General features: G+C 40.6%; 1 protein-coding gene across 2 annotated transcripts in view; it reads left to right on the top strand.

The window, feature by feature from the left end:
* Positions 1-12,723, top strand: part of SLIT3 (slit guidance ligand 3) — a 517,496-nt gene that overhangs the window by 330,646 nt on the left and 174,127 nt on the right. For both annotated transcript variants that reach the window (XM_068158541.1, XM_068158532.1), the window contains one exon: positions 12,029-12,100. In XM_068158541.1, the coding sequence (XP_068014642.1) occupies positions 12,029-12,100 (72 nt within the window). The remainder of the gene's footprint in view (positions 1-12,028; positions 12,101-12,723) is intronic.

Here is a 12,723-nt window from a genome sequence, read left to right as displayed (position 1 = left end):
TTGCTTTTTAATAATTTTATAAAACAGGTAGCTAGGATGTACAGAATGCAATTCAATTTTTTTTATAAAGCTTCTTGTTCAGTGGAGAGCTGACATCAGCAGCCAAATTGACTGAGGAAAAATGAGTTACAAGAAATTGAAGCTGCAGAATACAGACCGTGTGTTGAATGTTATAAAAGATTTTCTGCCTACAGAGTGGTTCTCTTGTGTTTTTCAGAGGAGAAATGAATAGTGTTTGTTATACAGAAACACTTGAGAGTAAACATAGAAAAGTTTTGCATGAATACTTGGATCAAAACAAAAGTCATTAAGCACCTGGAGGCATTTACTGAAAAAGAGATACCAAAACAAATACGGCTTGGTGGTTTGCTGGTAAATTAACAATATAGTCATTGCACTACATTGAACAGCATCTGCAATAAAAGAAGTTTGCATTTATTTAGAAAGGCTGAGAGAAAATGAATGCAACATAAAGAGGGAACACAGTATGAATGCAGAATGGACCTGACCTTGGAGGGGTAGAAGGAAGGAGGCATGACCTACAAACTAGTATGAGACAAAGTCTCCGGAGAATCTGTTTTTCAGATTAGACTTAATCGCAACCTCACAAGCAGTGCCTGTCAGATTGAATGACAGCTCAGCCCAAAAAGACAGCAATGCCAGGATGTAGCAGAGACCTGTTAAATTCAAAGCTACCAGCTGTGGCTGCAAGTCATTCCCCTGCAGCTTGGAAGGGTGTTGTGAGAAACACTCTTTGCCACAATAGTGGATTTTGCTCGGCGTGTGGTTTGGGCTGTTGTTGGCTCAGAACCCTGGGCTGGATGGATTTGAGATCTGGTGCTGTCTGCCTGTTTTCAATCATTAGTGTTTGACTGGTTTTATGCCAGGAAAAGAACAGCTTTTCTCCATTTGCAGATGGGGGGCACTGAGATTAATGACATTGCTAGCCATGTCTGTAGTGCTTCAAACATTATTTGCTTCAATGTGTGCCTCCCAGGTTTGTTTGATGCTTTCCAGTACTGGACACTAAGTGAATCAGTAGCTTCCTGTTAACCTTTTCCTCATCTCACTCCACTTTTCCTCTGTCCCTTCTTTAGAATGGAGTTTTTATGTTGTTTGTCTGTCTCAAACTGATATATCAGTGCAAACATGGCTGAATCTTAGGATATTAATTCTGGACAGCTTTTGTCTGAGAATTTTGTACATCTTAGTAGTGCAGGGATGTTTACTTCTCCCTTTGTGTTTTGTAACCTTTGAGAGTCGTTTCTGAATGGGAGCAAGGGACTGGCCCCCAAAAGCTGATCCTCCTGCTGCTGTCTGGCCCTGGAGTGCATGGTGGATGGGCCTCACACTGGGGTGCCCAGAGGCAGACAGCTTCCTGGGCTGCTGGAGCAGTGACCACTAGCATCACCTCTGGCACTGGGCACTGCAGCTCTAAAGGATCTTCAGATTGTGTAAAAGAAGATTTTGAGTAATTAATTGCTAGCGCTAAGGATTAGATTTTGGGTTGGGACAGTGTCTCGGTCTAGAGAGGGAAAGAGATTCAGTTCATATAGAATATTCCCGTGATGTGAAATTAGAGGCACAAACAAGGCCAAAATATCAACAGCTAGACTATTTATTACATAAATAAAGTGGACATAAGAAGGGGAGAGGGAGAAAATAGAGAGGGAGAGAGAGAAGAGAGAGAGAAGAGGAAAGGAATTATATTACCACACCGCTCACCCCCCCCCCCCAGGACAGTTTGAGTCTGTGGAGGAAAGGTGCTGCAGGAGATGTTGGGTTGGTACAGGAATGGTGCTGCTGCTTTGGCTGGAGAAAAGCTGTGGTCCTCTGGGCAGCCTGGGTCTGTAGAGCTTCCAGGCTCCACGGCCTCTTTTCTCCGGAGCAGCATTGTCCCGGGCTTTTCCTTCTCAGCGGCATGGTCCTTCTCCTGTGTTTTCCTTCATCTCCTGCGCTTTTCTCCTCTTAATCATCCAGTCCGAGGGATACAGTCCCCCCCCCATTTTTCTTCCACGTTTTTCTTCTAAGTAGCCAGTAGTGGCTCAAGTCTTTTATACAGTTTTTAGTCCTTAGGTATGTATCCAAGTATTGTCCCTCAGGAATTCCGGGGCCAGGAAATCATCCTTAGGTAAATGTCCAGGTATCGTTCCCCCAGAAATCTTTCTGTGTATTTTTGTGTGTTTGGGCAGAGGTCTAGATGGGGGCTGGAGGGGCCCTCTGCCTCCTCCGTCTCCATCCAGACAAGCCCCCACACTCATTACACATCAGGAAACAAGTGGTGAATCCATTGTGTCACCCTTCCCAGGGTACTTGATGGGTGGAAATTATCTTGTCTCATGCATATTCCCAAAGGTGGCCTCGGTCCATTGTTGTCAGGCCAGCTGTGGCCCAGTGAGCAATGTTATATTTGCACCTTCCAAGAGTCATTCCAGTGGCTCTGCCCAACACATATCAGCTATTGTCTGGGCAAGCAGCAAGTGATTTTATCTTTGTTGAGTCACACCAAGAGAGACAAACTTTTAGTCTCTCACAGACAGACACTTGAAATAATAAAGGCTAACTGTGCCCAGTGCAGAAACTTTTGGCAAAAAGAAGGCTGGACTCAAATGAGGAAACAACAAAACATGTGATGAGGAAGATGGGAAACAAAGGAAATCAAGACAGATTGATAAAGTGAGTCTGAGAAAGTGATGAGTATTTGTTAACAAGCCCTGAGATTGCTGGTGGTGAGCCTGGGACACAAACTCTGCAGGTGGGCTTCGGGTATGTGGCAAGAAGGCTGGGGTGCACTGGGTGGCGTGTATGGGGGCTGAGAAGGCTGAGGGGCCTTGACAGGGTGACACAGGTGAAAATGGATCTGAAGAGTCTGTTTCTATCAGAATACATAGGCATCCTCTAAGACCTTCCTGCCCTCTCACCATGTACTTGAGAAACCAAACAACAATTTGCATCTTTATCCCCATACACTAGTGATTGCATAGGAATTTACTGCTTTAACTGTTGCTGTTCCAGTTAGACATCAATGCAGAGGTTTCCTTGTGATGAAATTAGCTATTTCAGCTTTTGGGTTTGAATTCTTTAAATTAACTGTATTGGGGGGGGGGGGGGAGAGAAAAAAAAAACCAACAAAGTTAATGTTTGTAGGAGCAGTATTTATTTAGTGCTTCTGTATGTATGTGGTATGCACTTTAATTACAGCATGTTGATTAGTTTTTTGTTGTCTGGGGATGCACCAGGGTTGTATAGTGAAAGAACCTGTGTATGTAGGATCTATCTATTTGTTATAGAAACAGGAAAATTCTGAAGTGGGGACTGTGGGCAAGATAATCTCATGGATGCTGTTCAGAGAGTTGGCTTCTATCTCTTCTTGCCAGTGGTTTTATTAATTGATTCTGAGCAATTGAGTTGCACAGACTTATCATGGGTGGTCACTGGTGATGTGATCCTTGGTTTCTGGCTGACTTGAGATATTCAGAAGTGCTGAGGACCCAGTGCTGCAGCAGAACTTTGCACGCATTGTGCTGTGCAGTACTAATTACTTTGCAGATTATTGGGACTTGGCTTTTCAGACTTAAAATCAAACTCCAGAATCTAAAGTATATCCTTACATCTTGAAACTGATATTAGACTCAGTCCTATGATTTTTCATATAAAGATTGCTTTGGCACTGTTACTTAACCTTTACAATACTCTGTCTGCTGAGATTAAGGGAAATAAAATTGTACACACTAAGAATAATACTGGATAGGATGTATCCAAATCAGTAATGAGGAACTTTGTTTAAATGCAATTGCCCCAGACAGAGTAAAGAGGTTGGCAGTCCTTCAAGGAAAAGTGTTGCTTAGGCATCTGTAGCTGGTGAGATGACTACCACAGCTACCAGGATGGCAGCCCTCGTACCAGTATCCAGGCTTGGCAAAGATCAGTTTTGAATCACTTTTTCTATGTTGGCTTAGTTTATCATTCTGCCTGTGGATAGATGAATTGATGACTGCTACCTTTGTAGGTATGTGTAGTGCCTGATTTTGGTGTGTGATTTCTACTCCTAGGAAAAATGCTAAACTACTAAGGAAAACCCTGTGGCACTTAACTGGTGGTTTTCTTATTGTTCTGCCAAATTGAAAATAAACCTACTTTTCTGCAAGAGAATCACTTTGAAATGCAATGTTCTACTTGTTCCACCTTTCCTTAATGCTTTTCTGACACATCTAATATTTTGAAAATTGCTGTCATGAAGGGTACCCCTGTGGTGGGCAGTCTTACAGACAGATGATTTTTTTGCTGTTGTTACTTCAGTGACTCTCTTGGGAAGAAATTGCGTTATTTGCTCTTCAGTACCTGTGGGTGTATGCAAGGGAGCTGGGACTTCAGTTATGAATCTTGATGAAGTTTTGTGATATGAAGAAGGTGGTGAACAAATTCTTTGTGTGTAGATTACTGGTATATTCAAACTCAGTTTTCCATCAAATAAAATTAAGTGAGAAAAGCTATTATAAAAAAGACTTGGCACTGGTAACTCTATTTGGTGTAATAAAATTACTTGTTTCTTCTTATAAATTAACTGCACCATAACAATTTCATGTATGTTAACAACTGACTTTGAAGTGCTTAGCTTCTTAAAGGCAAGAGTGTTTTCTTCTCTCAAGAATTTAAGTGTGTAGAAACTAGACATATTTTGGATAGACAAATGACGGTCCTGCATTTCACACTGGTTTTCCTCCTAAAACAATCATAATTTTCCCAGGCTTCCCACATTGAATACTACATCCAGTTCCTATTGCTAGACACACTTATGAAAACTCCCTGTCCAGCCTTCCTGGAGGATCCCTTCAGATATTGGAAGGCAGCTCTAAGACCTCCCCCAGAGTCTTCTCGAAGCTGAACAACCCCAGCTTCCTCAGCCTATCCTCCTAGCAGAGGTGTTCCAGCCCTTGGGTCATCTTTGTGGCCCTCCTCTGGACTTGCTCCATTAGCTCTGTGTCCTTATGCTGTGGACACCCAAACTGGAGGCAGTATTCACGGTGGAGTCTCACAAGTGCAGAGTAAAGGGACAGAATTACCTCTCTTGACCTTCTGCCCACACTCCTCTTGATGCAGCCTAAGATACAATTTGCCTTCTAGGCAGCATGGTGGGGAGGTTGAAGCAGATGATCTCTAAGGTCCCTACTTGTGATTCCTACTTGTTTACATGCATGAAATGTAAGCATAGGCCAACGATTGCTTGCCAGTAGTCACTGCAGAAATATCTATTGCTTTCCAGTAATCACTGTATAAACCATTTGTTTCCCAAGAATAGGCACTAAGCTTCAGATTAAACTTAAAAAAAGAGAGAGAGGACAAAAAAAGCCAAAGAATCCTCTAAAAACCCATTTTAAAAAATTAAAAAGTGTGCTCAGCAGAAGTCTAAAGTTGAGTAAGTATCAAAGCAGATGCTGTGGTGAATGCAGATGAAGCAAGTGCAAGAGCCTCATCTTCTATGGAGCACCCTGTGGGCTCATCTCCTTGGAGCCTTCTGAACTGGAATCCATGGGTCTGAACAAATCATGCATGTCACAAAAATCCAGAAGTGGAATCCATGCTTCTGCTGTGTTTGCTCTACCCCACCATCTTGGAAACAAGCACACATGAACACAGGCACTCTGCTTGAATGAAATTAGGCTGCATTTCTGTAGCAGGGACTTGGAAACTGCCAAATCGCTCCAACATAATGACTCTCTGTCCTGGATTTGTGTTCACAGTCACATGCCTGTATGCAGATAAAATTCATCTGCAAGCTCCTATTCCAAGTCCATGTGACCCAAGAAAACCTGCTGAGATGAGAAGTTATCTCTCTTCAGTCCAGAATAAGAGCAGAAAGACATTATTTTGGATTCTACCCCAAACCAGCTTCTGTTTAACCTTTGACATCCTCACTGATTGTACCCATTGATCACGGCTACAGGAGAGCTCACCTGTCCCTGCTATTATGTCTGGACACAACCCACAAATAGTTCAGGCTGTGGTGGTGCAGTGAGAGGGAGCTCAGGCACCGTCAGCATGCTTGCTGGATGCCTGAACCCTCACTCCAAGGATGAAGCAAGGAAAATAAATTAATTAGGCTGGCAGGAGATATTACAATGAAGGGTGATGAGAAGAGCTAAAAAATTATGCCTGGGAATATCACAGCAGTAGATGAAGAAACCTTGAGGTTTGACAGTGTATTACTGAATTCTGGTTGTTTATGTTGCCAGGGACTTGGGTGTTATGTCAAAAACTGTTTTGCAAAGTACTAGTCTAAGATTTCTCTGGTGCCCTCCCATTTTACCACACTTATTGCAAAATTAACATACCCCAACAGAGCTGCCACTGCAAATTAAGCATTTAGCAGCAGATAGCTGACCAACAATTCAACTACAGAGCTGTGTCAGCTTAAACTAAATTCACTGTAATATGTCAGGAGATCCAGTATCACTAGCACTACTTTTAGATGAACACCATGGTATCTGGGAACGTATCAAAACATCTGGTTCCATTCTGCAAGATGTCTTTTGGTGAGCATAATTGTCTGTGTAGCTTCCTAGGTAGATTTATTTTGAAAAGTCACTTTGGTTTTGATAGGATTTTGTCTCTTGAAGATATTGCCTTAGGTGAATAGTTAAGGAGCAGTTGTTTTAAAAATGATAGCAGGAGCTCAACAGCCAGACCCTGAAAATCAACAGCAAACATCAGAATTTGAAAGGAAACTCTAGTTGCCACCTTGTGTTCATACAGGAGGACTGTTTACTGGCTCTCAGTTCTGCGGTTCTGAAATCAGACTCAGTGAGAGGGATTTATAATGCATACTAGTGATTTTCTTTGGAAATCTTTCAGGTTCTGTGATCAAAGGCAGCAGTGCAAAAGTCTTGGAGAACTATATGCATTTAGGAGTTTTATAGTGGTGCAGGAGTCTTTGGCTGAGGTAGAGACTGAAGTTCTGCTAAAGCAGTAAGCACAGATATTTAAAATGCTGCATGTCCTGCCATCAGAAAGCACTTTGTTTTCTACCTGTCAGAGAACTGAGAGGTATGAGATGATAATGTAGGTTGTTCATTGATAATGTAGGTCAAAACACACTTCGTGAAGCAACAGGACTGCAGGGATTTTCCCTTGCACTTTGCAAGGTAATGCCCTGCACAGTGCAGGAGTGCTGTGGTATGCAGTTTCTTTGTTTTTCCCTGTAGAATAAGCTAGAAGTAACTGCAGGGCTGGATTCCTTCCCTTGTAATAAGGGGGCTCCTGTCCAGGGATGTCTTTGAGTAAATATTTTAGTGCAGTTACCTGAACATTTTGTGCATGGTAGGAATAAAGCTTATATTTCACATGAAGAGGCAAGAAAGGGGTCAGCTCAGGAATCAGATCTAGCCCATATTTGTAGTAAGAAGACCTGATTTTGAGTATGATTTATTCCTTGTAAATACTTGAAATATATCTGTGGGCTTTTCTTCATCAGAGTCCAAAACATGTAATAAGATATGCAAGTTCAAAATATGAGATAAATGTAAGATAATGGTCCAAGCAGCTCATATAATCCAGTTGTTCTCACTCCCTGGTGGCGAAGAACAGTCTGAGTCTTTGTTATGTGTTCTAGAAGTTTCCTTCTTTCTAATATAAATGGTTCTTCCCACTTCTGGGCTTTGTCACCGTTGGGGATATATATGCTGCTTATTTCCCCCAAACAGAACTTAACCAGCTCCCAGCAAATCTCTGCTTATAGGGCAGAGAAAAGTGAGGGGTTTGCCCTTCCAGTCGACCTTCACAGAGATTGTGTGCATCCTGCCAGATGCGAGTGTGCTACAGGTTACTGCTGCATGCTGATCTGATGTTTTCTCTATCTCCAAGATTTCTTTTGATCATTGCCTGCCCAAGAGGTGAAAGTCCAAAAAATGCTCCAGCACTAGGAGTGAAGCAATGCAGTCCGGGGAGCAGTCTGCTCATCCACGCGCATCCTCTCTCTCCCAGCAGGGAAGTTCATGACTGCCCAGTGCAGAGGGACATTTCTGACACATCTGAGGCAAGAGCTCAGTGGCACTGTTAATAGAGCATGGCTGGCTCATTTATAGGCTCTATTCATCTGACAGCTAAGAATTATCAGTACTGATGCTTCACTCCCTCTCTCTTTTTCTCCAAGCTAGTGATTTGTCTATGTTATGGTTAGGTAAGCTTGACAAAACATTACACATTAGCAGCTGAGACAGTGTTTGAAATGGGAAAATTGCTAGCAAACTGCTCCATTAGAGACCCAAATAACAAATTAATTTTACCCCTCAATAAAGGAGAGATAGTTAAAGCCCAAATTAATACGTCTGTCTCACCCGTTCTGCAGGGGGAATCACTCTTCAAGACAAATTACTTTCTCACTCCGAAGAGTGTGAGCTGGCTCTATGAAGTCTGCATTAGGCATTTTTTTTATCCTTTGTGTTTTGCCATCCTGGCTCTGAGCAGTACAGGTGCCTCATGAGGTTATTAAAAGATTTGCACCTCAGTGAACTTTGACATGGATTAGCATGGGAATTTAATTGCTTATTCTTTAATCTGGGGTAGTTTTTCCTGTGTAACTGCATAATTTCCCCTGTTATTTTATTTTCTTTCTCCAATATGTGTACTTTTTTTGCTCTCATTGGTACAAACTCATTTAAAGAGAGTGTGAAGAAGGCGGACTTTATCCTAACATCATATAAAAAAAATGTACCTGAACCCATTGGGCCCTTCATACTTTCCAATCTCTGATAATATACTAGAGAAGAGAAGGGAAACTGTGCTTGTCCTTTGATGTTGTTGTCAAAGACTCTAAAATAAAACTTTGAGAGGCAGACAGCTCATTGCTGTGTGTCACAAGGTGAGTGATACGCTTCAATTCATCTAAGCGATACATCTGGCAGCAAGCGACATTGCTCAGGGAAACGGGTAACTGAAAGGAGGAACAAAAGCCCCTGAGAGGTTTGAACATGGCCAATTTAATTTAACAGTTTTTTGACTTCAACTTGTTGTATCTTTTAAATAGATCTTGTTATGAAATACTAGAGGAAAATTTTATTGGGTTGTGTGAAATCTTAAATGTGGAGGATAATAGTTCAAATGATCAGAACTTAGCCTTTCAGGGCCATGTCTCTTGTACAGAGTTCTCAAATGTGTCATAAAATTATTTTATAGTGTATTCTCGTGATCCACCCCAAAATAGGAAGATTAACTCACTGATGTTGCTTTGCACTAGCATAGGTGGTTTATAATGTATGACAGCACTTCACAGTGTGCAGGGATAGATGGAGCGATGCTGAAAAATACAGTTTTCCAGAGGTCATGTTCTAGGTAAACTAGGTAATTTTCCCTGAAACTAGATGTGGCTGTGAAATTTAGATTAGGTTTTCGCTTTTTTGGAGGAAAAAAATTGCAACATCAGGTAAGAACTTTGGTTTTCACTTCAGCTGAAAGATGACACTTCTATCAGCGGTTTCCCATTATATTGTGAATAGCAGTGGTCTATAATTAAGCCTTCAGCACCTTGAAATTGCCAGTACCCTTGGTGTTTCCTTAAGATTATTTGAGTCTGGAGTCTTCTTCAGTTGTCATTTATGAGCTTAGATGAGGTGAAAGCACAAAGTATTAATACAAAAAACATAATTATTTTGTTTTCTACTATTTTTATTTGTGTGTCCACCTTGTGTTTTTCAGCCTATACCTGCTAATCTGTGCATTTCTGAAAAAAATACCCAAATGTATGAAATTCATGCTTTTAAAATACCTGTTATTTAAGGCAGCACCATATTGAATGCTCCAAGATCAGCTATAGTTTGTATCCGAGGTGGAATCCACCTGCAAACACCCTGATGAGACCACATGCTTGTGGTTTCTCTGGTACATCTGCACGATGTAGTGCGCTAAACATGATGTGTTCTTATATGTGGAATTTAGTTCTTCATTTACAAGGTGGCTTGTAGAATGAAAATCTAAGGTGCTGAGGTAAAAAAATGTAGCAGCAGATGACAACAGCATTTTCTGTTTCTGCAGAGGCCATCTACTGCAATTTTTTAGGAAGGGCTGAAGAACTCAGTAGCATTTCAGAAGGTTGTTGTGGATGAACTCTGTGTCTCTAGGAAAGTTCAGGGGTTTTCTTATTACTCAGGATCTGTGGATATTCCGATTTTGCCCTTCTCTTCCCTTTGTGGGGCAAAATTTCTGTGTATATTTCCACCCCAGAATCACTAAGATTTCCTTGGCATTTTAAGTGATTTTTAAAGGGGGCTGTGTTTTCCCCCATCCCTCTATTTGAGGTTCCCTGTAAGGACTGCTGTGATGCTGTATGTGCAGCCTGTGTGAACCCCCAATTTCTATCTATAAGGCAAGGAAATTGGACAGGCATGGCCCTCTTTTGTTCCTGGAAGTGTCTGCATGGAAGTACTTGGGAGGAGTTAAACACCAAACTGGCAAGCTGACAAAAAGCCTTTATGGGAAGAGTATGTGTACTGCTAATTCTTGTGACAAACACCCAACAATAGTAGTGTGCTGAAGCTTACAGCAATTAGCATTTCACTGTGGACTTGCCAGAAATGAAGTATGTTATATTTAGACCAACTGGAAGGGAAATCTCAGCCACTAATGCAACTCACAAAACAAGGGATAGAATTAACTCTGATCACAACCTTTAAAATAGGCTGCTGCAGAACTAAGAGTGCACATTAACTGCACAATTTGGCCGTGCAACTATCACAGTACTCCCGATTTAAACAGCCTCTTAGAGTATAAGTGAGCTGGTAACATGTCATCTTTTCAAGGGGATTTTTCTTTGGTCTGTCACCAGAAGGATACTCTTGCAATGGTGGGCTGATGGGCCTTATACAGTTTCTCTGCATTATTCCTGAGTCCTTTAAAAAACATTATTTTCTTCTCTGTATTTCATTTTATCTCCATTCTGGTGGTTGTTTTTTTTCCTCTCTCTGGATTGCTGCAGCAACTCTAAAGGACCAGAGTGATTCATTCCATCATTCCAGTATGTTTTTGTATTTCAGTTCTAAACCACTTCCAACCACAGATTTTTGCTATTGAAACCATTTCTTTTTCTGACATTTTTGGAAGATACACAACGTTTGAATAATAAGTAAGAGCTGGGTAAAATCAAATTTTGCTTTCACTTCCAGCTCTGACTCTTCTAGCTGCTGTGGTCATGTGAATTTCTGGTACGGGGATCTACTTTTACATCTCTTAATTGAGATGAGCATTTAGGGTTCATCTGAGGAGAAGACAGTCCTTTTAGCAGGAATTTAGGGAACTTGAAAATACCTCTTGGAAGGAACAAAAATTAATCTTACTGGTTACTATATGTGGTATCTTAAAGCTGTGTACATTTTATGTTAGTGATACTTGCACTTATACCTCGTACAGAATGTTTCTTTCAGACCACATCTCGGAAGCGAAAACAACAGCATTTTCATGTAGTCTGGGCCATATTTTAGAACACCTTCAGTATCTGGTGGTTAAAATAGGGAGATATAGTCGGGATTTGTTCTGCTTTAATAGAGACTCTTCCTCCCCCTCTCCTGAAAATCTGGATTCACATTGCAGTGAATTCCACTTTGTTTTTCAGCATGTATGTATTGACAGTATTGTCATGTATGTAATGACAGTATTATTCATCTGTTTATTAAGCTGTCACAACATAGCATAGTTTTTAGTTTAGAGAGCTATGTTCCATTTACACCAGCTAGTCAAAAACTTCTGTATTTTCTACCCTAACTTTGATTAAGTACAAAAAACAACAACAACTATTTTTTTGTTAATTCCAGGTGCAATTTCTATAGCCTGTGACATTTTTTTCTAAGTAGATTTAGTATAATCAATGAGGTTTATTTTCTCACTATTTTCTCCAGCTAGTGGCTTTCAAAAGAAAAATCTGTTTCTCATAAAAATTCTATAAAGTTGGTTTATATTTATATAAAAAATTGCTGTCATGTTTAATGTTATTTCTGTCCTATAATTGTGTAATTAACATGTATATTACTTTGTTTGTTTTCAGACGTTTGGAACAAAATCTCATCAAAATCATTCCCCCTGGAGCTTTTACCCAGTACAAGAAGCTTAAGAGAATGTAAGTTTTAATAAGACCAACATGCAAGAGTGATCATGAATCTTCTAGCTTCAAGTTCAGTAACTTTATTTTAGAAACATATTGGGAATTTCTATATAGAAATCACTGGGGATTGCGCAAATAATCTCTTCAAAGCATAAGCAGCAATGGAATTTGGTTCAGGATATCTAATAGTGCATGAAAGCCTTAGTAATGCTTAATTTCACTTCCTATTATAAACTATGTGAGCTAATTAGTTGTTTGTCTGCTCAAACTTCAAATCTTTCCCTCAGAAAAGTTTTTAAGTTTGGGTGGGTTTTTTTTCTTACTCATTCTAGTAGCTGTTTGCACCACTTCACTTTATTTGATCCCAGTTGCAGCGGGAGTGCATGTTCTTGCACAGTAGTTTGAAGTGTCTTGTGCATTTAATGTCCTGATGTTGAAATGGTTTGTTTGTTTACAAGAAACCTTCTGGAACTTGTTTTCTCTGCCTTGTAGATACCCAGAAAAATCTGTACTCGTAGCTCTTGTGTTTCCTTTCTGGATTTAAAACAAAAAATAAACAATCACAATTTGTGGCAGCACTGTCAGGCAGATAACCTGGGCTTTCCCTGATCAGCTTTGCTTTTAATTTTGAAGTGGCA

The sequence above is a fragment of the Melanerpes formicivorus genome, unplaced genomic scaffold (assembly GCF_026170545.1).
Source record: "Melanerpes formicivorus ecotype bairdi unplaced genomic scaffold, bMelFor1.0.p_v2 SCAF_2, whole genome shotgun sequence".
NCBI classification, from domain to species: Eukaryota; Metazoa; Chordata; class Aves; order Piciformes; family Picidae; genus Melanerpes; species Melanerpes formicivorus.
Note: the sequence above shows the minus strand (reverse complement) of the source record. Positions and strands in the feature narration are given on the sequence as shown.